The sequence below is a fragment of the Salmo salar genome, chromosome 11 (genome assembly GCF_965601325.2).
Source record: "Salmo salar chromosome 11, fSalSal1, whole genome shotgun sequence".
NCBI classification, from domain to species: Eukaryota; Metazoa; Chordata; class Actinopteri; order Salmoniformes; family Salmonidae; genus Salmo; species Salmo salar.
Genome location: NC_138301.1, coordinates 10,502,454 through 10,530,172, shown reverse-complemented (window position 1 = coordinate 10,530,172; position 27,719 = coordinate 10,502,454). Strand labels below are relative to the sequence as shown.

General features: G+C 42.2%; 1 protein-coding gene across 1 annotated transcript; it reads right to left on the bottom strand.

The window, feature by feature from the left end:
• Positions 1-560: 560 nt before the first annotated feature.
• LOC106561947 (muscarinic acetylcholine receptor M4) lies at positions 561-23,725 on the bottom strand. The gene is made up of 2 exons (XM_014126407.3): positions 23,351-23,725; positions 561-4,021 (listed from the first exon to the last, which is right to left on the bottom strand). Exons 1-2 carry the CDS (start codon positions 23,403-23,405, stop codon positions 2,514-2,516), a joined length of 1,563 nt encoding a protein of 520 aa, XP_013981882.1. The 5' UTR covers positions 23,406-23,725; the 3' UTR covers positions 561-2,513.
• Between the last annotated feature and the right edge of the window lie 3,994 nt (positions 23,726-27,719).

The following is a 27,719-nucleotide window of genomic DNA, read 5'->3' as shown; positions in this document are numbered from 1 at the left end:
CGATGTCTCATCATTATTGCGAGAAAGAGGCATGGTTGAACGAGTAAACCAAATTACCTTTAAAACAGGGCAAAACCAGTAGATTTGTTATAAAGCCCACAGGTCCTTGCTAAGTGTATGACCTGAAGTCGTGGTGCCATAATTTGTGCTGCTGTGTTTTGGCTCTGAGGGTCTCCTGCTGGATCCGGTGCTCCCCTGGGCTCTCAGCACTGCTATGGTGTGTGGTCATCCACACCCACTCCCAAAATGGCTGCTGTGCCATTTCTTCCCCTTGCATTACTTGACATAGATCCAGAAAAACTAGATGTGTAAATCTAGTAAATCCAGAACTGGCATAGTCCTTTAATGGGTCCTTTAAGACAACGGGCAGTGTCACTGCTCGGTCACCAGCCCCAGCTCTCCTCCCATTGTCTCAAACAGATATCACTACCTGTCAATGTTAACTCTATATACCATAGTCTGACTGGTAATACTCGTGGCATGCAAAATATATTCCATTAATACTGTATATTAAATCAGAAAGCATACTGTACATGTCAAATCATTTAAAATACTATTCCAATGGTACAAGATCTTTATTAAGCATTAGAAAAAGATACAATCCTCTGTACACTGTCTCTGGATAGTTGTTTTAGGGAAGGGGCCATACTACAGGAAACTGTGGTCATGTTTTACACTCTCCCTTTCACTCTTTTTTTGGGGTCGCAGCCAGCCTGTCATTCCAATGTGATATTCATCAATTAAAGTAGGATTATTCATCAAGCTTTATCACCCCATGAACATTTCAAAATCTGTTTTATATGGATGCACATCCATAGCTGGTCATTTTACATTACCAGGTCATGCCCAGACAACATCAGTTATTTTCCCCCACTAATCCCTACTTTGATGCATTTAGTTCTTTGTTAGAAGGTCCTTCTTTGAAAATGCATTGAACCAGTTAGATAAGCTAGTAATATTACCCACCTAATCATTGGTGTGACCTCATGAATATGGATATAGGCTGGGGAGGTACAAGCTGGACTTCACACATTGTAATCCAACATGGAGAATAGTGGCAAATTTACAAATATAAGGGACTTAGTCACCAAAAAACAACTGGTTACATTTTTTTCCCCCAAATTCCTGACTTTAAATCAATTTAGAAATACACTCTCTTAATATCTTTTGCATATACATACAGTTATATATATATATATATTTATATATATATAGATAGTTTATATTCAATTTGTAAAATTAGGTGTAAATCACAAACATAATACAAGAGAGGTACAAACATTCAGATATGAAATGCATGAGAGAAACTGCACTTTTTAGAGAAAAACAATGGCCTTCTATTTACACATTCTTAATTAGGCAGGAGATAACATAGAAAATATGTTTAATACTCTCGAGATAAGTATCCCCTATAAACAAGTGTTTGTATTTTGTACCGGCAGTTCCAGTTGCAGTGAAGGCCAAATTTAAAAACACAACACTTCCATAATTGTGAAGCTGGCAATGAATTAAAGCTTTATCGTTGCCGGTGGGTTTTCCTCCGTATAACGCAACAACACGATACATGAATTGTTTGGAGCCAAACACTGGTTGTTACTTATGCATTGGCCTTGTACTGCCATCAACAGTTTGTCACTTTTGAAGATAAATTTTGAACAAAACATATACATCAATATTTTGTTGGTCAGTGGGAGGTGAATGGATATGCATACAGTACTTTCAGGGGTAACAACTTATTTCAAGTCACCAGCAGTATGTTGACATACGTGCAACTAGCCTCGAGGTTAGACGGTCTGCAACAACAAAGGATCCATATCATCTTTGCTCTCCATATCACATTATGATTATGATTCACTGATGTGAGGGAGTGCCTCCATTTCCGTGAAGAGTTAATCATTTTCTCAAGGAGGAGGGAAAGGAGGAAATGGATATTTTAATTAGACATTTCATGCTTGTTTCCTTTTATACTGTTGTATAAAGGAAGATTTCCAAGCTCCTTTTTAATGTGTCTTTTGCCGTACACCCAGACATTATGTAACACTGCCCTCACTGTCTCTGATTTTGGTGGTGGTATCTTGGAGAGGGATGACGGAAGTCTTGGCCTGGCCTTAGTCTATAGACGTTCAGCTGGGCTTTTTGAAGATTGTTACCACGTTTCAGTGGATACGAATTAGTCCTCGTTGGTCATCACAATAAGGGTCCAGGGGGGAAAAGAAAACAACTTAGACATGTTTGGACTCTATAACTTTGGCTGATCTCAGATTCTTCATTTGCCCCATCCTCACATTGGCCATCATATTCATACTGTATCATTTGGACGTAGCTAAGATGTTACTATCTTCTGTGGCTAAGACATCTCAGAGGAGCGTTGAGTGTGACATAAGTTCATAAACATGACTGTGGAGGCTCACTTTGGAGGCTCCCTCCTCCCCTTCAACTGTAACCACTCAGCCCTCCAGATGTCTCAGTAATATTACCCCTCACCAGCCCTACTACTGTATGTATGCTCCAGCTCATCTTGTTCCAATATTCTTATACTGGCACATGAGGAGATTCTTAAAGGTCTTCTTGAAGGTGGCGTTGCAGAGGGCGTAGCAGGCTGGGTTGATGGTGCTGTTGACGTAGCACAGCCAGTAGCCGATGGCCCACACAGTGTCCGGGACACAGGAGTGGCAGAAGGTGCTGATGAGCACCATGACGTTGTACGGGGTCCATGTGAGGATGAAGGCAAGCAGGATGGCGAAGATGGTTTTGGTCACCTTTTTCTCCCTGGCTGCCATTTGGCGCTTCCTCTTCACCTGGCTGCGGGCAATACTGGCAAACTTGCGCGCCACCTTCCGGGGGCGGTTGACTGGGATAGAGCGGGTCTCGCCCCCCTGGGTGGGTGGCTGAATCTCGATGGCAGTAATGCACTCGTCACCAGCCTGCTTGGTTACAATCTTGATCTTGGACCATTTAGAGGCAGGGTTGAGTTTAACGGTTGCCGCTGCAGGTGCAGGTTCAGGTGCAGGAGCAATGCCAAGGCCCCCCTCGGAAATGGCTTCACTGTTGGCCCTCTCCTTGGGGGCAATGCTGGCCATGCTGGAGCCATTGGAACTCTCTTTCTCTTCTGGATTGACACTAGCGTCAGCCTTGGTGGAAACAACAGACTCATCAATCTTGCCATTCTTCACAGCTTCACCAGTGTTGCAGGACTCCAGACTGGGCTTGGGGGACTGGTTGTTGTTATTCTGTCTGTTAAGGATGTGGCTCTTGAGTGGGTTAGGTATCTTGAGGCCCTTCTTCTTTTTCTCAGCCTCAGGCTTCTGCTTGGACACCCGGCTGCGGCTGGCCAGAGAGATGTGGATGTAGAGCACCATCATGATGACCACAGGCAGGTAGAAGGCAGCGATGGCTGTGCCGAAAGTGACAGCAGGATTGGAGAGAAACTGAATGTAGCACTCTCCAGGTGGAACCGTGCGTTCTCCAACAATAAACTGCCAAAACAGGATAGCAGGGGCCCAAAGAATGAAGGAAAGAATCCAGGCACCTGCAATCATCAGCCCAGCCATTTTGGTGGTCCTTCTGGCTGGATAGCTCAGGGGCTTGGTGACACAGAAGTAGCGGTCAAAGCTAATAATAAGAAGGTTCATGACAGAAGCATTGCTCACCACGTAATCCAGGGCCAGCCACAAGTCACACGCTACAGGTCCCAGGGGCCAATAGCCCACGATGATGTAGACAGTGTAGAGGTTCATGGAGAACGCACCAATGATAAGGTCTGCACACGCCAGGCTAAACAGGAAGTAGTTGTTGACCGTCTGGAGGTGCCGATTTACTTTAATGGAGAGCATCACCAGGATGTTTCCTGTGACAGTGACAAAACTAAGGGAGCCTGTAACCAGGGCGATGAAGACCATCTCCACGGCTTTGTAGGGGCTTCCCACCTCCTCCTCCCCCACCACACAGGTCTCATTAGTGCCAGAATCATTACAGCTGAGGTTGGCTGACAAGACATCACTGGAAATGTTGCTCAAGGAGCCTGAAAAGGAAGCACAATAATAACAATATGTTAATTCTGGATGCTTAGTGTAGGAGAGTTAAAAAGGTTATTCCATCAAACTTCAAGTTATTAGAATAGTACACAATGCAGAACAGAACAACCAGGTTAAAGGTCAGTGGCCCAAGGCCGCGAACAGGAATATTCCAAGTTCAGACAGAAGGGGGGAGTCAGATCGCTATGATCGCCAGGAACTTTACTTTTGGTGTCTATTTTTAATCGTTGCGCTACTAGTGCTGCCTGTTGATGTTAAGTAGGCAGATACAGTAGCTGAATGATGTTCACATCTTCAGGTTATATTTCATTACATTTATTTTAGTTCATTTGAGTGCTTATGTCAACTACTAACACCCTGGTACTACCTGTAGCTCCCGTTCTCCACAGTCTGAGAAAACACTGAGAGAGAAAGGTGTGTTGCAGATTACTCCTTTGTAGAAGTCCAATGACGTGAAATAATTAAAACATCCCAAGGTTAATGCTGTAGACTATTGAAACATGTAACTTTCAGAGTTTTATTGTTATTAATATAGTTTACAGAGTGCTAAAAAGTATTGCTGTTCTAGCTAGCATGCCTTTCTGTGACGCAAACGGTTAGCTGAGCTGCCGACTGATGCTAGCGTTGCATTATGGGAGACGTAGTTTCAGCCCTCTAAGGTCTGAATGGGATAAAGGCGATTCCACGTTGTAGTTTGTTTGTATTACAGTGTTTTTATACACGAGTTGTTGTATTTTAATACTGTCAACACTGAAATGGATGTGTGTTGTGGGATGTGAGACAGGATATGTGTTTTACCTTTTTTCATGCTCCTGTATAGAACAACAGATGGTGCACTGGAGACTGATGTGTTCCTATCCTGTCTTTTCACAATACTATTGCAGGTATGGTTCTATTGTCTAAGAATTAAGATTATACATTCTTTGTATTAAGGACGGGTTATTATTTTATACTATACATTATGGCTTTATGTGTGAATGTGATTGTGTGAATCTGAGAAAACACTGAGAGAGAAAGGACTTGTCAGGTGGTGCATTGGAGACTGATGTGTTCCTGTCCTGTCTTTTCACAATACTATTGCAGATTGACATAAAAGCCAAAAAGACAGCTGTGGTGTCGCTCTTCATTTCTTGGTTCTCCTGTGGTACATATAAAGACCGCTACATTAGCACAAACCTCCCAACATATCCACTGTTATGTAACATCTTGCCCTCTGCGAAATTCTCTTCGCCAAGACATTTCATTCTTGGAAATGTGATACACGATATGAAAGTCTGAAGACGTGAAGCACATAATACTATATGTTTTTACTTCCAAGCGAAGAATAGCCAGGTTGGGTGTTCATCCTTGGTTATGCGTTCTGGTTTTATGGTCATGTGCATATGCAAATTAGTATTTGCATTCAATGCCTGAGTTATTTTACAGATACTTCAGATTACCTAGCTCCAGAGGTGTGGACTCGAGTCACATGACTTGGGCTCGAGTCAGACTCGAGTCACAAATATGAGGACTTGCAACTCGACTTTGACTTTAACACCAATGACTCGTGACTTAACTTGGACCCTTTGACTCGAACTGACTTGATACCCTCCCCAAGCACAAATATAAAAAATGATGCTATTAAAAAAAAGTGTGCAGCGCATCAACTCTTCATTTAATGGATTACAGTTTGAATTGGACAGCAGCCAATCAAATTGTGCCAGCTGAGAAAAAGTTGCGCGTGGCAGTGCAGAGGAACGTCGGCGGGTGATTTCAGATGGAGCCCTTGGAAAGATGATACCCAAAATTATTATTTTCGGATATAAAGACAACGCCGTATCAACATAAAAACGCATTGTAACTTGCAAAAACATGCGGGACAACAAATTCTAACTTTGTTCGACATTTGAAGCTGCACAAAGAACGGTAAGTCGTGGCTAAAACATAGCCGCCAGCTATATATTTTATAACTTTGCTAGTGTAGCATGCAGGCTAACGTAACGTTAAATCCATGAGCCTCCACACAGTCAGTCAGTGCGGGAACGTGATCATTGCACCCAAGATTGAGCTACAACTGGCTAGGCAGTTGGTAGCCTAAATCCTGCCTGATGTTACTGCTGTTCCTAAAACCATTGACATACGTTAGCCTACTGTAACCACACACAGAGAGGGTGTGTGTTTGTAAGGTTGGGCGATTATGTACAAGCCTACATCGCCTGATTACGATCCTCGATACTCGATCACTATGGGGGGGGTCTTTCTCATGGCTACCCATGTAAAATGGCGCCGGAATAAATGGCAGCAGTTTTACGGGCGCCCAACCAATTGTGCTAATATGTGATTTTTTTTGCGTTATTTGTAACTTATTTTGTACATAATGTTTCTGCAACCGTATCTTATGGCGAAAAAGAGCTTCTGTATATCAGGACAGCGATCACTCACCTCGGATTAGACAAAGATTTTTTCTACAACAAGGAGGACGCAGAGGACATTCTCCTAACACCCGACAGGGCCGACATCCCCGTTATTTGCAAGAGGAAGCGACGCAGGTACAGAGGACAAAGAGCCGGATGCCTTGTAAGGACCCGGAGAAGGCGATTGGGAAAGCTGCCGTTACCGTCAACACTACTCGCCAACGTGCAATCATTGGACAATAAATTAGATGAGGTACAATCACAAATATCCTACCAACGGAACATCAAAAACTGTAATATCCTATGTTTGACGGAATCGTGGCTGAATGACGACATGGATATTCAGCTAGCGGGATATACGCTGCACCGGCAAGATAGAACAGCACACTCCGGTAAGACGAGGGGGGACGGTCTGTGCATATTTGTAAACAACAGCTGGTGCACAAACTCTAAGGAAGTCTCTAGATTTTGCTCGCCTGAAGTAGAGTATATTGTGATAAATTGCAGGCCACACTACTTGCCTAGAGAGTTTTCAGTTATACTTTTTGTGGCTGTTTATTTACCACCACAGACAGATGCTGGCACTAAGACCACACTCAGTCAGCTGTATAAGGAAATAAGCAAACAGGAAACCACTCATCCAGAGGCGACACTCCTAGTGGCCGGAGACTTTAATGCAGGGAAACTGAAATCAGTTCTACCAAATTTCTATCAACATGTTAAATGTGCAACCAGAGGGAAAACAATTCTAAATCACCTGTACTCCACACACAGAGACACATACAAAGCTCTCCCTCGCCCTCCATTTGGTAAATCCGACCACAACTCTAACCCCCATGATTCCTGCTTACAAGCAAAAATTTAAGCAGAAAGCACTAGTGACTCGGTCTATAAAAAAGTGGTCAGATGAAGCAGATGCTAAGCTACAGGACTGTTTTGCTATAACAGACTGGAACATGTTCCGGGATTCTTCCAATGGCATTGAGGAGTACACCACATCAGTCACTGGCTTTATCAATAAGTGCATCGAGGACATCGTCCGAACAGTGACTGTACGTACATACCCCTACCAGAAGCCATGGATTACAGGCAACATCCGCACTGAGCTAAAGGGTAGAGCTGCCGCTTTGGCGGAAGCTTACAAGAAATCCTGCTATGCCCTGCAACGAACCATCAAACAGGCAAAGCGTCAATACAGGGCTAAGATTGAATCACACTACACCGGCTCTGACACTCGTCTTATGTGGCAGGGCTTGCAAACTATTACAGACTACAAAGGGAAGCACAGCCACAAGCTGCCCAGTGACACGAGCCTACCAGACGAGCTAAATCACTTCTATGCTCACTTCGAGGCAAGCAACACTGAGGCATGCATGAGAGCATCAGCTGTTCCGGACGACTGTGTGATCATGCTCTCCGTAGCCGACGTGAGTAAGACCTTTAAACAGGTCAACATACACAAGGCTGCGGGGCCAGATGGATTACCAGGACGTGTGCTCCAGGCATGTGCTGACCAACTGGCAGGTGTCTTCACTGACATTTTCAACATGTCCCTGATTGAGTCTGTAATACCAACATGTTTCAAGCCGACCACCATAGTCTCTGTGCCCAAGAACACAAAGGCAACCTGCCTAAATGACTACAGACCCATAGCACTCACGTCTGTAGCCATGAAGTGCTTTGAAAGGTTGGTAATGGCTCACATCAACACCATTATCCCAGAAACCCTAGACCCACTCCAATTTGCATACCGCCCAAACAGATCCACAGATAATGCAATCTCTATTGCACTCAACACTGCCCTTTCCAACCTGGACAAAAGGAACACTTATGTGAGAATGCTATACATTGACTACAGCTCAGCATTAAACACCCATAGTACCCTCAAAGCACCTCACTAAGCTAAGAATCCTGGGACTAAACACCTCCCTCTGCAACTGGATCCTGGACTTCCTGACAGGCTGCCCCCAGGTGGTGAGGGTAGGTAGCAACACATCTGCCACGTTGATCCTCAACACTGGAGCTCCCCAGGTGTGCATGCTCAGCCCCCTCCTGTAGTTTCTGTTCACCCACGACTGCATGGCCAAGCACGACTCCAACACCATCATTAAGTTTGCAGACGACACAACAGTGGTAGGCCTGATCACCGACAATGACCAGACAGCCTATAGGGAGGAGGTCAGAGACCTGGCCGGGTGGTTCCAGAATAACAACCTCTCCCTCAACGTAACCAAGACTAAGGAGATGATTATGGAATACAGGAAAAGGAGGACCGAGCGCGCCCCCATTCTCATCGACAGGGCTGTAGTGGAGCGGGTTGAGAGCTTCAAGTTCCTTGGTGTCCACATCAACAACAAACTAGAATGGTCCAAATACACCAAGACAGTCGTGAAGAGGGCACGACAACACCTATTCCCCCTCAGGAAACGAAAAAGATTTGGCATGGGTCCTGAGATCCTCAAAAGGTTCTACAGCTGCAACATCGAGAGCATCCTGACTTGTTACATCACTGCCTGGTATGGCAATTGCTCGGCCTCTGACCGCAAGGCACTACAGAGGGTATTGCGTACAGCCCAGTACATCACTGGGGCTAAGCTGCCTGCCATCCAGGACCTCTACACCAGGCGGTGTCAGAGGAAGGCCCTAAAAATTGTCAAAGACCCCAGCCACCCCAGTCATAGACTGTTCTCTCTACTACCGCATGGCAAGCGGTACCGAAGTGCCAAGTCTAGGACAAAAAGGCTTCTCAACAGTTTTTACCCCCAAGCCATAAGACTCCTGAACATGTAATCAAATGGCTACCCGGATTATTTGCATTGTGTGCCCCCCCCCAACCCCTCTTTTTACGCTGCTGCTACTCTCTGTTTATCATATATGCAGTCACTTTAACTATACATTCATGTACATACTACCTCAATTGGGCCGACCAACCAGTGCTCCCGCACATTGGCTAACCGGGCTATCTGCATTGTGTCCCACCACCCACCACCTGCCAACCCCTCTTTTACGCTACTGCTGCTCTCTGTTCATCATATATGCATAGTCACTTTAACCATATCTACATGTACATACTACCTCAATCAGCCTGACTAACCGGTATCTGTATGTAGCCTCGCTACTTTTCTAGCCTCGCTACTGTATATAGCCTTTATTTTTACTGTTGTTTCATTTCTTTACTTACCTATTGTTCACCTAATACCTTTTTTGCACTATTGGTTAGAGCCTGTAAGTAAGCATTTCACCTGTTGTATTCGGCGCACGTGACAAATGAACTTTGATTTGATTTGATATATTTCCATGGAAATATAAAGTTTATTTGGAAAGTAATAAATATATGTATTTTTTAAAACATTCATGATTTGCGTAAATGTAATATACTAACTGTTACTCTTGTTAAAAATATGAAATGGTATTATATTTGTTGAAGAGCACATTATGACTTGTTTAGGACTCGAAACTCAAAGTTTAGGACTTGAGTCTTGACTTGGGACTTGAGTGCTAAGACTTGTGACATGTAAAACAATGACTTGGTCCCACCTCTGCCTAACTCCCATGAACAAATTAGCAGACAAAAGGTTTATGACATGAACATGGGCCTGGACAGCATTGCTGGTGAATTGCCTTGGGTGAAGAGAGTTGGGTTCACATTGTATTGCTCCTCAGTGATGTATTCTACAGCATGCTTTGTGCAGCTGTCTGTTCATTCAATTAAGACATCACAGGGAATTAAATTAAACACAGCACTAAATATCAACATCTCTTTCAGGTAATTTAGATTGACCCAAAGGTTCATTATTTAAGCCTCTCTAAAACAGTTGAGTTAGGTATTTTCCCCTCGCATACTAATGAATAACAACAGATGGAAAGACAGAAGCCGAGCCTGCGGTGTGACATTGATGTGTAAGAAAACGTGACTCTGAGCTCAAATGATCATGGATAACTATCTATGTCAGCAATGAATCCTCCACATTAAATATTGAGGTACTGTGAATATAAAAGGCATTTCCCGAAGTTTCGTCATCGTCAGCACACCACCCTGATACTCAGCTGGAAATGTACAGTTGTCAGCCAACTGTAAAGCTTTGTAACGCAAACAGAAAAGTTACAGGGGTAAGTCCCGGCACAAGACACTTCAGCTATACAATCCCAGCTTGAGGAGGAGATACTGTTGAAAGTGGAGCTGAGTCTGTCTCTGCTCTGTCTAGGGCTAGGCACTACTAAAGCAGTATCGTTACGTATTCTGTTTGGAGTGTCGTAGTTCGGAAACCCAACTGTATACAACATGATCAAATAATACCAAAAACAACAACAGTAGAAATGCAAGGCAGGGCATTAGAACAACAAACAAATCCCATTCAATAAGGAGATCAAATCAGACAAAACACTAGCTAACAACTTGCCATAATCCATATTACAATGATGTGTTTCTGCAACGTGTGTATGTCAGTGTGTCTTTAGAAAAGCTTGATGGTGTGATTGTGTGATATCATTGAAAGGCTGCCCTCTAATGGCAAAGCAGTGTTTTGCTTGGGGATACAGGAGATCTTATCAATAATGATCAAAGACATGGCCCCGGTCTTTCAGTCAGAATATAGGATGTGACATGCTGCTTTTAATGCCCGCTGTCTTCTGTTGTTGAATACTGCTCTGACCTCCAGAAGGTGGAACAGAGAACAAGGGGATTCGGTCCATAACCTGTTAAGTTCTCCATAACTGAGAGGCAGGAATCAAATGAAACCACCTACGGTCATATCGTAGGTTTGTTCTTTTTCACTGTTCAGCCAACTTTGAAGTTAAAAATAACTCAGAGGAGATCAAACCAGTCTAAAATCCATATTACGCACTTGTGGGGCGGTGACTGAATAACCCATTCTTTTTGATTCCAGCCAGACAAAGATGCCGGCTGCTAACTTTAAAATTGCTCTTAGTTTCAGTATCTTGCAGTGTTCAGGAGTAGTGAACTACATCTACTGTAGTTCAACTAGTAATTTAACTACAATATGCAGTAGCTTGGTTCCAGGTTCCGTTTTTGCCATGCTAACTAGCTAACTACTGGAACTACACACTACATTTTTGATAATGAAAAGAAAATAAAGAATTTCCTTTATTTTTCGGCACCAGACCTGCGTACTTCTCACTTGAAACATAGTTTTTGTGTTTAAATTACACGTTAACATTTGACTCCAGAGGGATCTGTTCTTGCAATTTGTAGTCTATGACATTTCAGATTTAGATATGATGATTTTTCACGAAGTAGTTTGGATGATGTGAACTACTTTTTCAAAGTAACTTTAGTCAAGTAAATTATGTTTTTCTTAAGGGTAGATTTCGTATAGCTTAACGTTTTCTAGTGTGAAGTAATTAGTAGCTTGGTAAAGTACACACAGTGGCCAGTTTATTAGGTACACCACCATTCACGAAAATGGTTCGCTCCTACAGACAGTGATACACGTGGTCGTGGCTTGCTATATAAAGCAGGCAGACGGGCATCGAGGCATTCAGTTACTGTTCGATTAAATGTTACAATGGGCAAAACTAATGACTTAAGCGACTTTGAGCATGGTATAATCGTCAGTGCCAGGTGCGCCAGTTGCAGTATCTCAGAAACAGCCAGCCTCCTGGGCTTTTTGCGCACAACAGTGTCTAGGGTTTAAAGACAACGGTGCAACAAACAAAAAACATCCACTCAGCGGCAGTCCTGTGGGCAAAAACAACTCGGTCCTTGTCACAGATGGGCTATTGCAGCAGATGACCACACCGGGTTCCACTCCTATCAGCTAAAAACAAGAAGAAGTGGGTCTAGTGGGCACGTGATCACCAACACTGGACAATTGAGGAGTGGAAAAACATCGCCTGCCCTGACGAATCCCGGTTCCTGTTGAGTCATGCTGATGAGTCAGGATTTGGTGTAAGCAGCATGAGTCCATGGACCCATCCTGCCTGGTGTCAATGATACAGGCTGGTGGTGTAATAGTGTGGGGAAGGTTTTCCTGGCACACATATGTCCATTGATACCAATTGAGCAACGTTAGAACGCCACACCTTGTAGAATCCACTCCCCGAAGAATTCAGGCTGTTCTGGAGGAAAAGGGGGGTCCGACCTGGAACTAGATGGGTGTACCTAATAAACTATTTTAGAGTAGCTTCCCCAACGCTGGTATCTTGGCTGAACACACTTGTGTGAGGTTTGTGTTTTTACCAGGCTTTAAGCTCTTGAAATGTGAAAGAATGGAATTCCTCAAATAAAGGAATGTGTTTAGTTAACTGATTTGAATGATGTAAAAATGTACCTCTGTTAAGTGGGGAGCTGATAGAGTCTACATCCCTCACAGCCACCCAGTTTAAGGAGAACAGTGACTTGGCTTTTTATCAGATGTGAATAACTGAGCCCACTGATCGAGGTTCTACTGTTTGGGTGTAAAATGGTGTAAGCATGTAAGGGTTTCAGGGGAGCAACCATAATTAAACAGACAACTTTGTTTAAACAGACAGCAATGTATTTCAGTCCCTTACAAGGAATTATGCAATTAGAGTGAAATAGTTAAATACACAGTAGATAGGTATTTTTCTTACAGTGTAGGGGTTGGTCATATTTACTGTTCCTGGCTCTTGCAATGTCATTCATTGTGGCATGACTGTGATATCCTCATGTCTAGCAGGAGAAAAGCAGATGCACTCCACTTGAAAGCCCTTAATGCCAAAATTGCTAAAACACAGCCGCCATGTACCAAATACTGTGATTAGGCTTTTTGGTCTTTGATACTGCAGGTAAAATACAATATTTGATCAAATACAGGTTCAAATCAAATGTTATTTGTCACATGCGTCGAATACAACAGGTGTAGGTAATCCTTACAATGAAATGTTTACATATACATGACAGGTCATTCATCTCAGTGATTTTATATCAGTTTCTAAGTAAGTTTGATCCAGTTCCTGTTTATCTAACGTCAAGGAGATTTCTACTTTAACGACAGCGGGTCACTATATAGTCCAGCAAACAGAATTGAATCTGAGCCGGGCCTATTTTAAGAACGTATACCTTGTCACTTGTGAGCATGTGCTTGCATAATGCTGCAGGGAGTGGGTACTCATCTTAACCACCCCATCTTAAAGTACAGACGGTGGTATAGGTGTATGAACTCGTAAGTAGCAAAGACGTGATCCTCGAGGATAAGGCACTGTGCATTATGAAATATCTATGAACATACAGTATGATATATTATGAAATGCTATCATAGGTCTAATGCTATATACCATAGGATCAATTATATATCATTGGATTCAATATTTGATGAGTTGTTTGTGCCTGGCTTTTAAGTTAAAAAAATAAGCATCAACAATGTAGTCAATGGGATAGTATAAACGTGATCAGTAATATCATTTGTAAAATAATTAGTATTATCCAAGAATATATATTTCACTGTTGCACTATTGCACTATTAGCCAAAAGTATGTGGACAACTGCTCTTCGAACATCTCATTCCAAAATCAAGGGCATTAATATGGAGTTGGTCCCCCCTTTGCTGCTCTAATATCCTCCACTCTTCTTGGAAGGTTTTCCACACGATGTTGGAACATTGCTGTGTGGACTTGCTTCCATTCAGCTGCAGGAACATTAGTGAGGTCGAGCATTGATGTTGGGCGATTAGACCTGGTTCGCAGTCGGCGTTCCAATTTATTCCAAAGATGTTTGATGGGGTTGAGGTCAGGGCACTGTCCAGGCCAGTCAAGTTCTTCCACACCAATCTCGACAAATCATTTCTGTATGGATCTTGCTTTGTGCATGGGGGCATTGTCATGCTGAAACAGGAAAGGGCCTTCCCCAAACTGTTGCCACAATGTTAGAAGCACAGAACCGTCTAGCATGTCATTGTAAGCTGTAGCGTTAAGATTTCCCTTCACTGGTACTAAGGGGCCTAGCCCAAACCATGAAAAACAGCCCCAGACCATTACTCCTCCTCCACCAAACTTTACAGTCAGCACTATGCATTCGGGCAGGTAGCGTTCTCCGCCAAACCCAGATTAGTCCGTAGGTCTGCCAGATGGTGAAGCGTGATTCATCACTCCGGAGAACGCGTTTCCACTGCTCCAGAGTCCAAAGGCAGCGAGCTTTACAACACTCCAGCCGACGCTTGGCATTGCGCAAGGTGATCTTAGGCTTGTGTGCAGCTGCTCAGCCATGGAAACCCCTTTCATGAAGCTCCCGACGAATAGTTCTTGTGCTGATGTTGCTTCCAGAGGCAGTTTGGAACTCGGTAGTGAGTCTTGCAACTGAGGACAGACGGTTTTTACGTGCTTTGCACTTCAAATCAAATTGTCACATGCGCCGAATACAACAGGTATTACAGTGAAATGTTTACTTACGAGCCCCTAACCAACAATGCAGTTTCAAAAAAGTATGGATAAGAATAAGAGCTAAAAGTAACAAGTAATTCAGCCATCGGCAGTCCTGTTCTGTGAGTTTGTGTGACCGACTACTTCGCGGCGGATCCGTTGTTGTTCCTAGACGTTTCCACTTCACTAAAACAGCACTTAACAGTTGACCGCGGCAGCTATAGCAGGGCAGAAATTTGATGACCTGACTCGTTGGAAAGGTGGAATCCTATGATGGTGCCACGTTGAATGTCACTGAGCTCTTCAGTACGGGCCATTCTACTGCCTATGGAGATTGCATGTCTGTGTGCTCGATTTTATACACCTGTCAGCAACGGGTGTGACTGAAATGCAGAATCCACTAATTTGAACACGTGTCCACATACCTTTGGCCATGTAGTATAGGTAAGTATTTCCCAAGAGAAAGCTATAGGCCTATACCTTAGTTATCCAGACTGTTACGGTTCCAGAGCCACAGAGAGTTATTTCTCTACGTAACTTGCCAAAGCTGAACAGCAGGATGCCACAAACAGCAGCTGCTGCTGCCAAATACTTTCATTCATTAATCAGGAGTTCAAACAAGGACTATAGTAACTATTTAGCAAAATAGGATTACTCCATCTTCTGAGACACTATCATTTTTATGAAGGATTTGAGAATAGAATATGAATCCTTGTATGCAGTATCATCTCTTAAACTAATAAACATAAGGTTCAACACACAGACTAAACTAAGGCCTAAATGAAGACCAAACTAAGGGATTAGGGCAATCGCATGCAGAAAATCAACAACGAAAATAAACTTCACTTTGAGAAACAGACGCCTCGCAAGTCCTCAACTGGCAGCTTCATTAAATAGTACCCGCAAAACACCAGTCTCAACGTCAACAGTGAAGAGGCGACTCCAGGATGTTGGCCTTCTAGGCAGAGTTCCTCTGTCCAGTGTCTGTGTTATTTTGCCCATCTTAATCTTTTCTTAATCAGTCTGAGATAGGGCTTTTTCTTTGCAACTCTGCCTAGAAGGCCAGCATGCCGGAGTCGCCTCTTCACTGTTGACGATGAGACTGGTGTTTTGCGGGTACTATTTAATGAAGCTGCCAGTTGAGGACTTGTGAGGCGTCTGTTTCTCAAACTAGACACTAATGTACTTGTCCTCTTGCTCAGTTGTGCACTGGGGCCTCCCACTCTTCTTTCTACTCTGGTTAGAGCCAGTTTGCGCTGTTCTGTGAAGGGAGTAGTACACAGCATTGTACGAGATCTTCAGTTTCTTGGCAATTTCTCGCATGGAATAGCCTTCATTTCTCAGAACAAGAATAGACTGACGAGTTTCATAAGACATTTTTGTTATTTGTTTCTGGCCATTTTGAGCCTATAATCCTGCTACAACAGTCATTTACAACATTAACAATGTCTACACTGTATTTCTGATCAATTTGATGTTATTTTAATGGACAACATTTTTCCTTTTCTTTCAAAAACAAAGACATTTCTAAGTGACCCCAAACTTTTGAACGGTTGTGTAGGTTTATCAAGCTATTCTTGGGTACGCCTACTTAAGAATCACTTGTAGCAACAACACATTGTCAGTCTCCACATCTACAGCAATTAAGGTTTGCAGAACGATCTCAATCGACATTTAAATGACTAAAACCAAATCAAAACCGTGTAGAAATGATAATGGACCTACATTTATAATCTCTTCACTCTGTCCAGCTTACTAACAGTCATCAAAACGAAAATGAGAGATTCAAGGAGCATCAGAAATTCCAAAGCGATGGATAGAGGAATATTTCGTGCAAATTTTGACGGAGATTAATTCAAATGCATTTTAAGTGCGGATGCCGCCAATGGGGCAAATGAGTTTGACACTCCTGCTGTAAGGCTAACGCTCGATGGGAACACACTCTGAGCTCTAAACATTAGGGAGGGTCTAATAATAATGCTAAATATAGGGCGCATGGCTCAGTGAACTTCCCCTCTGCGTGCTTTAGGGATCCTCTTCTGTGCTGTAAGCTGTTTGATATGGTACATGCTCTACCTTTTGATTCCCTTTATCCTCATTATCCAGGCCTCCATGCTGTGCCTTGTAACTACCCGCAGAGAAACATCTCTGCCACTGGCACTACTCTGCTGGGCCATCAGCAATGTGCTGGCCTTGTTAAAGGGAATGTAATGTCAAACATAGTTACTGTGTTCACTACCAAATAAACTTATATTTAAAAATGATGGGAAACTTCTGATGGTGTGCTTAAAGGCTGATTTAGTGAAGAGAGAGAGAGAGAGAGAAAGAGAAAGAAAGAGAAAGAGGGAGAAAGAGGGAGTTAAAGTCTGTATGGCATGTCTATATGTCATGTTGACGTACATCATTCAAATTCAAATGAAATACTAATTTATAAACAAAGTGGCTGTTTCCTGTCTACATATACATATTTTAGTTGTGGTCTTGACTGGCTGTTCTCCCTCTGACTTCAGTGTGGATTTTGTCTTTGTCACAGCAGCAACCTGCAACAACAATACGTTAATTAAATCTGATCTTAGTTATTTAGTCAGTAGCTACTGTGGCTTTGATGAGAGAGGATGCTATAAATAGAGGATGTGGCTACAAACAGGTGTCGTGCAACGCTGATAGGCAACTGCTGACATTACAATGGTCTCCCGAGTGGCGCAGTGGTCTAAGGCACTGCATCTCAGTGCTAGAGGCGTCACTATAGACCCTGGTTCGATCCTGGGCTGTATCACAACCAGTGGTGGTTCTAGACCATTTCAACTGGGGGGGGCCAAGCTGGGGCCAGTTGTACTGTTAGAGGGGCCAGTTACATTAGACATTATTGTTGTCATATTGTTTTATTCACTGCATTGCAGGCATTAGCAGGCAAAAGACCATGTTCATAATCATTAGTGTTCCGCGTTGCCACTGTCTAATAACGGATGTAAAAAAAAGAACGATAGCAAACATTTGTTAAGTAGAAATTATTTCATACCCCACATTTAGGGGGGCCACAAGGGGGTCCAAAATTATTGTCACAGGGCCACTGGCCCCCCCTTGCCCCCAGAACCGCTAGTGATCACAACCGGCCCTGATTGAGAGTCCCATAGGGCGGTGCACAATTGGCCCAGCGTCATCCGGGTTAAGGTTTGGCCGGGGTAGGCCGTCATTGTAAATAAGAATTTGTTCTTAACTGACTTGCCTAGTTAAATAGAGGTAAAAAAACAATAGGAGCCACGCTTTCTTCAATTAAGCCTTATGTAATTAAACCTGCCGCTGGAGCACAGCAGCATTATGAATAATGAGCCCCCCTATGAAATAGCGATGGACATGAACTTTATGCTACTGTAGCTCTGAAATCAAATATAAAATATATGAGAGGGAGAGAGAGATGATCACATACCATGGAAAAGTGTTGCTACCCATTGACTTGAAATAATTGGTATCATGTGGGGAACTAGTGCTGAGCCATTAGTGCTTTTTGAGGTTGGTTCAGTTCAATTTACAAAATAATCACAGTTTTAGATTTTTTTTTTCAACATTAAATGCATTATTAAATAATGACATTACAAACATTTTTGAGAAGAATAGTGAACATTCAATTGCCAAAATATTCCATTGTCTCTCTCACATCGGCTAGACATCAATAGAAAATGAAATAATACAATAATACAACATACTTAGTTGACTTTATTATTTTTCATTCCTTTAAAGTCATAATCTCATCTCTGCTCAGGCAGTTGCAGCCAGCCAGTCAAACCATCTAACGTTATCTCTGTGCTCCCCACACTGTACAGTCTTTGAGTCATCCTATTTAACTAGGCTAGTAGTTAGCTGTCTGGCTAACAGTTCTGTTAACGTTACGGCGAGGGCAGGCGCTTGGCAGGTGGGGGCGAAGGACACTATGCACTAGCTAGCTTGCTAACTAGGACTCCGGTACACAGGTGAGAGGTGGGGGCGACACTGGGCTAGGACACTGGTAGACAGTGTACCTTCGCCCCTCCACCTGCCGATCACTGCATTCCCGCAGTTCTGTTAACGTTAGGGTGAGCCTGTCTGTGTCTGTTTATTTATTATATCCCTTCCTCACAGCGTTGATAGAGTGGTGCATGGGTGGCTGGTATATCTTGCATCTACTATCCAACGAATCAACAGATTACACATACATTTTGAGCCAAAACATCACATATTAATTATACTACAATGATTGCATAGCTTAAATGAAAAACTCAGATAATACTTTCATTTCTCTTTTGACCCACATTTTAATTGCATAGATAATCATGACCCACATGCAGGAACCAATGGGATGCTCGGGGGGGGGGGGGGGGGGGGGGTCACCTTCTCCTAGAGAGATTTACACGGTTATCAAAATGTCACGGCAGGCCTACCCGAAACACAGCTCTTATTTTTCTCAAATTCCCTATGGTGAAAAAACGACTGGAACCATTTCCTTGTTTGACCACTAGGTTTTATGGGTATAATGACTCATACTGCGGTACTCTATAGCAGACCGCAATCAAACACTATTGTCCGAGCCGAGAAGAACAGGCGTAATGGATTATGGTCATTGTAGTTAATTACTATGTTTCTGTGCTGAACTAGGTTGAATATTTGCCTAATGAAAACTACAACTCCCGTCAGCCCAGCGTCCCACATAGTTCTTGACCATAACTTCTCTTGTGAATTAATGAATTTTCTCTAGAGAAACAGCGCATTGAGATAAAAAAAAAAAAAAAAAACGAAATGGATTTCAAGTAATTGAACAGACGTCATTCAATTAGCTGTTGGGCCAGCTAATTGAATGAGCTGTTTAATGACCAGGAAAAACAGCATTTTGGTTAATCGCTCAGTAAAAGAGGGAACCCAACGTTAATCGAATGAATCTACTGTATTTAATATTGTTAATCAATAATAACACACAGCAACACTGACCACTGACAATTAGTCCTGCCCTTCCCTAACTTGACAATGTTTTCCAGCATGGAATCATTGTATTGTGCATTGTGCACACCCACCACAGTTTTAGTGTTGATGAGAAAAACATGGCCAATATCATGTTCCCATTTGGTCCACAACCCTGGCTAACAGAGGGAAGGATATATCATGAATCATCATTGATCCCACAAAATGGTTGAGAGTGGAACAGTGTTTCCTGAGTGTCTGTATTGAAGAACAGTACAACGCAATATTAATATCATAGAAAAAGTGAACGTGAAACTCCAAGCTACAGTGGGTGATGGGAGACTGTCGAAGTAAAGCATATACATTGATAGTTGAATTTATTTGAGGCTACACCCACTTGGCACAAACTGGTTGTTTCATCGTAATTTGTCAACGTATTGTGACATGGAATCTACATGGAAAATACATTGGATTTGAAAAAAGTAATCAACAAACTGCTGTTTTGAGGGTGAAATTTCAACCACAGGATTATGTCATCCTGGTAACCAAATTTCAGACCTTGCATAAAATGTGTTGAATTTCTACCTTTAAAACAATGTCAGATCTTCAACATTATTTCCACTATCAAACAAATTGAATACCGTACTTAGCCTAAAGTTAAGGCTATTTTACAAACTAATGTAACATTCAAACTTAAAATGACTAACACATCCATGTCCAAATTTTGAGATTGCTGTAACTATAAATGTCTTCTTACGTAATCATATAAAGCGTGCATGTTCAAGATACTGTAGCATGCAGAGGACGTCGCAGGTCTGTGGAGATCTTTACAATTGCTGTAATAATCTGTGCAGAATCTCAAACGGCATTGCTCGCCTGCACCATGGACTTTTAAAGCTATCTCAACTGCAAGCCAGGTCATTTGGTTCTGCTATTATATGAAGCACTGGGATAACACATTCAATCATCAAAATATCTGATATTTTATTCCCATTCGAACTTTGCTGTGTTTTTAAATGGTTGAAAGCGCAGTGATAGATATTTGGGTGACAACTAAACAAAAAATCTGACATTGTTTTTCCATTGGAATTTGGTCGTGCTTTTAGATGGTTGAAAGAAAAGTGATAATACATTGGAAATTCAACTAACTTTTTGCTATATTTTTGAGTGGGTGAATATAGGTTGTAATCTCAGTAATCAAGGTCTCAACCAAATATTACCCAGCTGTCCACGTTGAAATGATGTGGTGTGCCCAGCGGGCAGTCTCATGAAATCTAAACCCTAGGAAAGATGGTCCATCTCTCCATGACTCAGAGCTGACTAAATTCCTGGAGCTCATGAATCTGAAGAGGGCATTAAACGTGTCCCTTAGGCATCGCTCTACGCCCTGGCTTGCGGGCTAACTCATTCAGCTCAGTCTATGCCCGTCTGCGCCAGTGTGAAACATCTGTGCCCAGCATTGGCACACAGCAGTGCTGCAGCAGCGTCAGTCATAAAACTAGGTTATGAAGCAGGCAGGGAGGGGAGTATTGGGGTTAATATGAGGGTTGGGTGTAGCATATGACCCAAATGTATACACTACATTATCTCTCTGACTACAGTGTATACCTAAGGAGTTTCTTTTGGGCTGAGCTAATTTCACCCAAGTAAACATCCTAAATAGGTTCCACACATTATTTTAAATGATTGAAATGCTGTAGGTGACTTTGCTTTGACTCTTTCCTAGAGAACAGGGTTGGGCTCAATTTGAATTGAAGGCAGTCTTCTCAGGAAAAAGAAAAAGTCAACGCTATTCATTTCCAAAGTTTCAAGAGCCCAACCCTGGTAGAAAATGCATAATCCTGATCAGGGAGTGGGGCAAGGGGGATGGCCAAAAGAGCATCACAGATCTCTCAGCCTCTCATGCTCAAGTAACAAAATGGCTCCCTAATTGATGTGTCTGGGTTGAAGGCCAATGGCTTGCCTGACCCCATCCACAGTCTGTCCCATGCGGTTAATATCAGACCAGCTGAAAGTGTCCATCACGCCAAATGCAGCTAAGCACAACAGCCATGGACCAAAACAGAGACCGGATTAGAACCCAGCACACCAAAAACCCAACCACACTCCACTCCTCTGTGGAAGTCATAAGCAGGACTACTACTGTCCCAGCTGTGAGACATTTGATGAGCTTTGGGTGTCTGACTGTGTGTGCTGCTGCCACTGATGATTGTAGAGGGGACACAAATCCCGACAGTTGGGAAGCTCATTTCCCGAGGGGCTGCAGGGAGAGCTTTGCATCTCAATGAGGTTCAGGCATTTGCCTGCACAAAAAGTCGCCATCAGGAAGTTTAAAACACTTTAAAGCAGGTCTCTCAGGGATGCCCGGCAGCTGGGAGAAAGAAGTGGAGGGGAGTAAGATGAATTGTGGAATGGCTTTGTGTCAGTTGCAGGTGCAGTGAGTATGGGGGGACTGGGTATCTGCACTGTAATGCAAATGTCAATTGTATAATGTTTATATCAATTTTATCTTAGACTACAGATTAATGTAAAGTGCATCTGTTAGATGTAAATGGCCATCAGCACAGTTTTTGCATTGGGAGCTTTGGCTGATCTGGATTTCCCTGTATGATCAGCTATGATCTAGAAACCTCAGCACCCCCCAAAAATGAAGGGAAAAAAATGCATTCATTCAACAACAGCAATGAGTCAGACATTTTAATGGAAGCAGAGAGAAAGAGAGCCCCAAATGGAGAAGCAAGTGTCACGCATAAAGAATGTTTACATGAACTTCCTCAGAACCAGAAGCATACACCTCTCGTAATTGGCCTAAACTCCAGCGGTCAAATATCCACCCAATTATCTCATCAAATAATCTGAAGAGCACTGTGAAATAATAGTGTGGTGCCATCGTAACGCGCGCGACCCCATAACGCGCACGTTCCCTTCTTTCATTAGAACAACCCTTAAAATAATGGCGTCCGAGATTTCAAACTTCATAATCTACAACTACTTTTAACTGATAGTTATACAAACACCACGAACGTAAGATGAAGATCAACAGTTAGCGCACATTCGATTTTTAAAAATTTAGATAAGGATATATAGGCTACAGTTTCTTTACTTCAAGTGGGGCCATCTTTCAAAATCGTTTAGTCTAATATAGCCTACTATAACGTTACGTCGATAGGACCACAACATATTTAAAAACATGTTTTTATTTCATTTTTATTTGGGCACATGGTGAGGAGTTTTCTATAATAGCCTAACCCAAAAGCTGCCTACTCATATATCACAGCCGAACCATACAAATTGATCAAGCGCACCTTGTTGCGCGCTTGTTCTCGGTCACTTTGATGTGCTATCAAATGGTGGAAATCATAAGGAGTGACACAATGGTATTTCTGAGAACAATGAATGTAGTTGATTCCGTCAATGTTAATACATCTGCAAATAGCCTATCCTTTGGGATTCTAAAATAATGTTCATGATAACTCGGGGACAAGTTATTTGAACAGCCATCATTTGCAAAAGTGATTTTTCAGAATGCACACATTGTTTAAAACCTATAGAGAATATTGTTTGCAGGGAAGTTAGATTTCGCACGTTCTAATAGCCTATATTTCCCATTTGTTGTATTTCAAATGCGAAAAGTGCATTATAAATATTACAACTTACTGTTTAAGTTCCAGGGCGCAAGCCCACCAGCTCCAGTGCTGTTAGTGGGATTCATGTTGCATGTTTAGATGGTACTCAACCAGGCAAAAATCCCTCTCTCAATCTTACTCTGATAGATTTTTCCCGGATAGAGACGACGAAGTCCTAATTTTGTGCGGTATCATAATAATTGGCACATATTGGATCACAGCATGCCTTTTCATGTCAGAATGTCTTTCGGTAGGTACCAGAGAGAGCCTTGATAAGGAGAGTACAATTCCAAGTGACTGGTGACTGAAACGCCCCGAGCTGAGGTGTGCAAGTCTCTCTCGAATGAAGCAGTTCGGACTCCGGCAGATGTGCCCTCATCTGTGAGAGACAGATTTTTTTTTCAAGTTTGCATGCTCACAGGCAACGAGAGAATGAACTGTTAATGATGTCATGCAAGTCTAACCAATCACCTGAAGGCCGAGTGTTGTTCCTTTTCGCTCAATTTTGGCTTTGCAGCACTGAAAAGGGGTGTAGAAGGCTCCAGTTAAAATTTACTTTTCGTGTATTATGATCTAAAATGGTGGTTTATATTTGGTAATTTCTTCGACGTGGCGTAAAAAAAAGTTGTGAATTAGTGGTCAAGTGCTGTGTTCGATGTTTGTTACAATCAGTGGTAACTGTCTGATTTATTTGCTTTGTAGCCTAGTCTATGTATTGTAGTGCTTTTGACGATGTAGCCATGTCAGAAAAAGCTAATTAAATCTCTTGAAAACCGTTAGTTAATACGCGCAGTGACATTTTCACGATATCAGGTACTTTAAATAACCAAGGAAGTTAACGGGATGATGTCTGGAGTTCCACAAGAAAAGGCGTTTTAGAACAGGCGTCCAGTTTTCAGCACCATGGCCAGCTCCCTTGTAAATTGAGTTTACAAGGGAGCATATTCTTCCACGACAAATTCCATCAGTGGGTGTTTTGTTGATGGTGGTGGAAAACGCTGTCCAGAATCTCCTATAAGTGTCCAGTTGTGTTGTGTCTGGTGACTGAGACACACACACACACACACACACACACACACACACACACACACACACACACACACACACACACACACACACACACACACACACACACACACACACACACACACACACACACACACACACACACACACAAAGTCACTGAGATCTCTTCTTCTAGCCATGGTAGCCTTAATAATGGGCAAAACCTTTTATACATGACCCTAAGCATGATGGGATGTTAATTGCTTAATTAACTCAGGAAAGACACCTGTGTGGAAGCACCCCACTGGGCACAAACTGGTTGAATCAACGTAGTTTCAATGTAATTTGTCAACATATTGTGATGTGGAATCTGTGTGGATGGATTTGAAAAAAGTTGGCAATATAAACTGTTGTTTTGATTGCGAAATTCCAACCTCAGGAATATGTCATCATGGTAACCAAATTTCAATATAGACAAACCTTGTATAAAATATGTTGAATTTGTACATGTAAAACAACGTCAGATCTCCAATGTTATTTCCACTATCAAAAAATATATACAGTGCCTTCAGAAATTATTCACACCCCTTGACTTTCCCCACATTTTGGTATGTTACAGACTGAATTTAAAATGGACTACATTTAGATTTTTTTGTCACTGGCCTATACACAATACCCCATAATGTCAGTGGAATTTTGTTTTTCAAAATGAATACAAAATGAAAAGCTGAAATATCTTGAGTCAATAATTATTCAACCCCTTTGTTATGGCAAGCCTAAATACAGTGCATTCGGAAATTATTCAGTTTTTCCACATTTTGTTAAGTTACAGCGTTATTCTAAAATTGATTAAACTATTTTTCCCCTCATCAATCTACACACAATACCACATAATGGCTAAGCAAGATTTTTAGAAATGTTTTCAAATGTATAAATATATCTATATATATATATATATATATATATATATATATATATATATATATATATATATATATATATATATATATTATATTTCATATTTACATAAATATTCAGACCCTTTACTCAATACTTTGTTGAAGCAACTTTGGCAGCGATTACAGCCTAGAGTCTTCTTGGGTATGACGCTACAAGCTTGGCACACCTGTACTTGGGGAGTTTCTCCCATTCTTCTCTGCAGATCCTCTCAAACTCTGTCGGGTTGGATGGGGAGTGTCGCTGCACAGGTATTTTCAGGTCTCTCCAGAGATGTTTGATCGGGTTCAAGTCCAGGCTCTGGCTGGGCCACTCAAGGACATTCAGAGACTTGTCCCGAAGCCAATCCTGCGTTGTCTTGGCTGTGTGCTTAGGGTCGTTGTCCTGTTGGAAGATGAACCTTCGCACCATTCTGAGGTCCTGAGAGCTCTGAAGCAGGTTTTCATCAAGGATCTCGCTGTACTTTGCTCCATTCATCTTTCCCTCGATCCTGATTAGTCTCACAGTCCCTGCTGCTGAAAAACATCCCCACAGTATGATGCTGCCACCACCATGCTTAACGGTAGGGATTGCACCAGGTTTCCTCCAGACGTGACGCTTGGCATTCAGGCCAAAGAGTTCAATCTTGGTTTCATCAGACCAGAGAATCTTATTTCTCATAGTCTGAGAGTCCTTTAGGTGCCTTTCGGCAAACTCCAAGCGGGCTGTCGTGCCTTTTACTGAGGAGTGGCTTCCGTCTGGCCACTCTACCATAAAGGCCTGATTGGTAGACAGAGTGAAAAGAAGTAAGCCTGTACAGAATAAAAATATTCAAAAACATGCATCCTGTTTTGAACAAGGCACTAAAGTAATACTGCAAAGAAATGTGGCATAGCAATTCACTTTTTGTCCTGAATACAAAGTGTTATGTTTGGTGCAAATCCAATACAACACATTACCGAGTACCACTTTCCATATTTTCAGTTACTGAGTGGCCGAGTTACAGTTTTGACTTAAATCTGCTTGAAAATCTATGGCAAAGACCTGAAAATGGTTGTTTAGTAATGATCAACAACCAATTTGACAGAGCTTGAAGAATATAATTGGCAAATAAAGTACAATCCAGATGTGTAAAGACTTAGACAGACTTACAGAGACTTAGAAACGTACCCAGAAAAACTCACAGCTGTAATCACTGCCATATGTTGTTCTATTGACTCAGGGGTGTGAATACTTATGTAAATGAGATATTTCTGTATTTCATTTTCAATACATTTGCAACCATTTCTAAAATTATGTTTTAACTTTGTCATTATGGGGTATTGTGTGTAGATGGGTGAGAAAAAAAATATATTTAATCCATTTTGAATTCAGGCTGTAACACAACAAAATGTGGAATAAGTCAAGTGGTATGAACACTTTCTGAAGGCTGGGCAGCACCTCCTACTGGAGCAATGTTCTATCTACAGCTACCCTTTGGTCTCCCATCCAGGGTTTTAACCAGGCCCTGCATAGCTATGATATTTGTCACTGACTATTACCAATGTGCTATCCTGAGAATGATTCTTGAGAGATTTCCACTTAAAAACTAAATAGATTCACTGTTGCTATCGAAGTCCTACCAAAGTGCAGGTCTAAAGACGACAAATGAAATGTGAACATACTTTATCACTCATATCATCCATTACGCTATTTAGGCCAACACATATCTGCCAAAATAAAGGAAACACCAACATAAAGTGTCTTAATAGGGCGTTGGGCCACCACAAGCCAGAAAGGCTTCAATGCACCTCGGCATAGATTCTATACGTGTCTGGAACTCTATCGGAGGGAAGCGACACCATTCTTCCACAAGAAATTCCATCGCTTGGTGTTTTGTTGATGGTGGTGGAAAATGGTGTCTCAGGCGCCACTCCAGTATCTCCCATAAGTGTTCAATTGGGTTGAGATCTGGTGACTGACACGGCCATGGCATATGATTTACATCGTTTTTATGCTCAACAAACCATTCAGAGACCACTCATGCCCTGTGGATGGGGGCATTGTCATCCTATGGGGGCATATTGATGGAAGCCAACATAATGGCCAAAATAATGGCCTGATCAGCATTTTATACAGGACCCTAAGCATGATGGGATGTTAGTTGCTTATGTGGTTCACTCCTGAATGGAAGCACCTGTTTTCAATATATTTTGTATCCCTCATTTACTCAAGTGTTTCCATTATTTTGGAAGTTACCTGTATATAGCACTTGAAAAGTAATTAACAGCTATTGTTTCAATTCATCCTAGTATTCAACTAGAAATATCGATCAATATCGACAGTTGAAGGAGATGTATCTTCTGCTTGGATAGTTCCATCTGTGCCATTGACTTAGTCTGGCTTTAATTTCAGTTTGTATACATATTAATAATTGATTTGTTGGATTCACGTCTCCATCTCAACCAAAAATCAAAGAT

What these genes read in the sequence shown, in the direction of transcription:
- LOC106561947 (XM_014126407.3), bottom strand. Translation starts at nt 23,405, where the DNA reads ATGAATCCCACTAACAGCACTGGAGCTGGTGGGCTTGCGCCCTGGAAC. An exon ending in TGCGCCCTGGAACTTAAACA is followed by an intron (nt 4,022 to 23,350) that starts GTAAGTTGTAAT and finishes CTTCCTTTTCAG; the next exon opens with GCTCCTTGAGCAACATTTCC.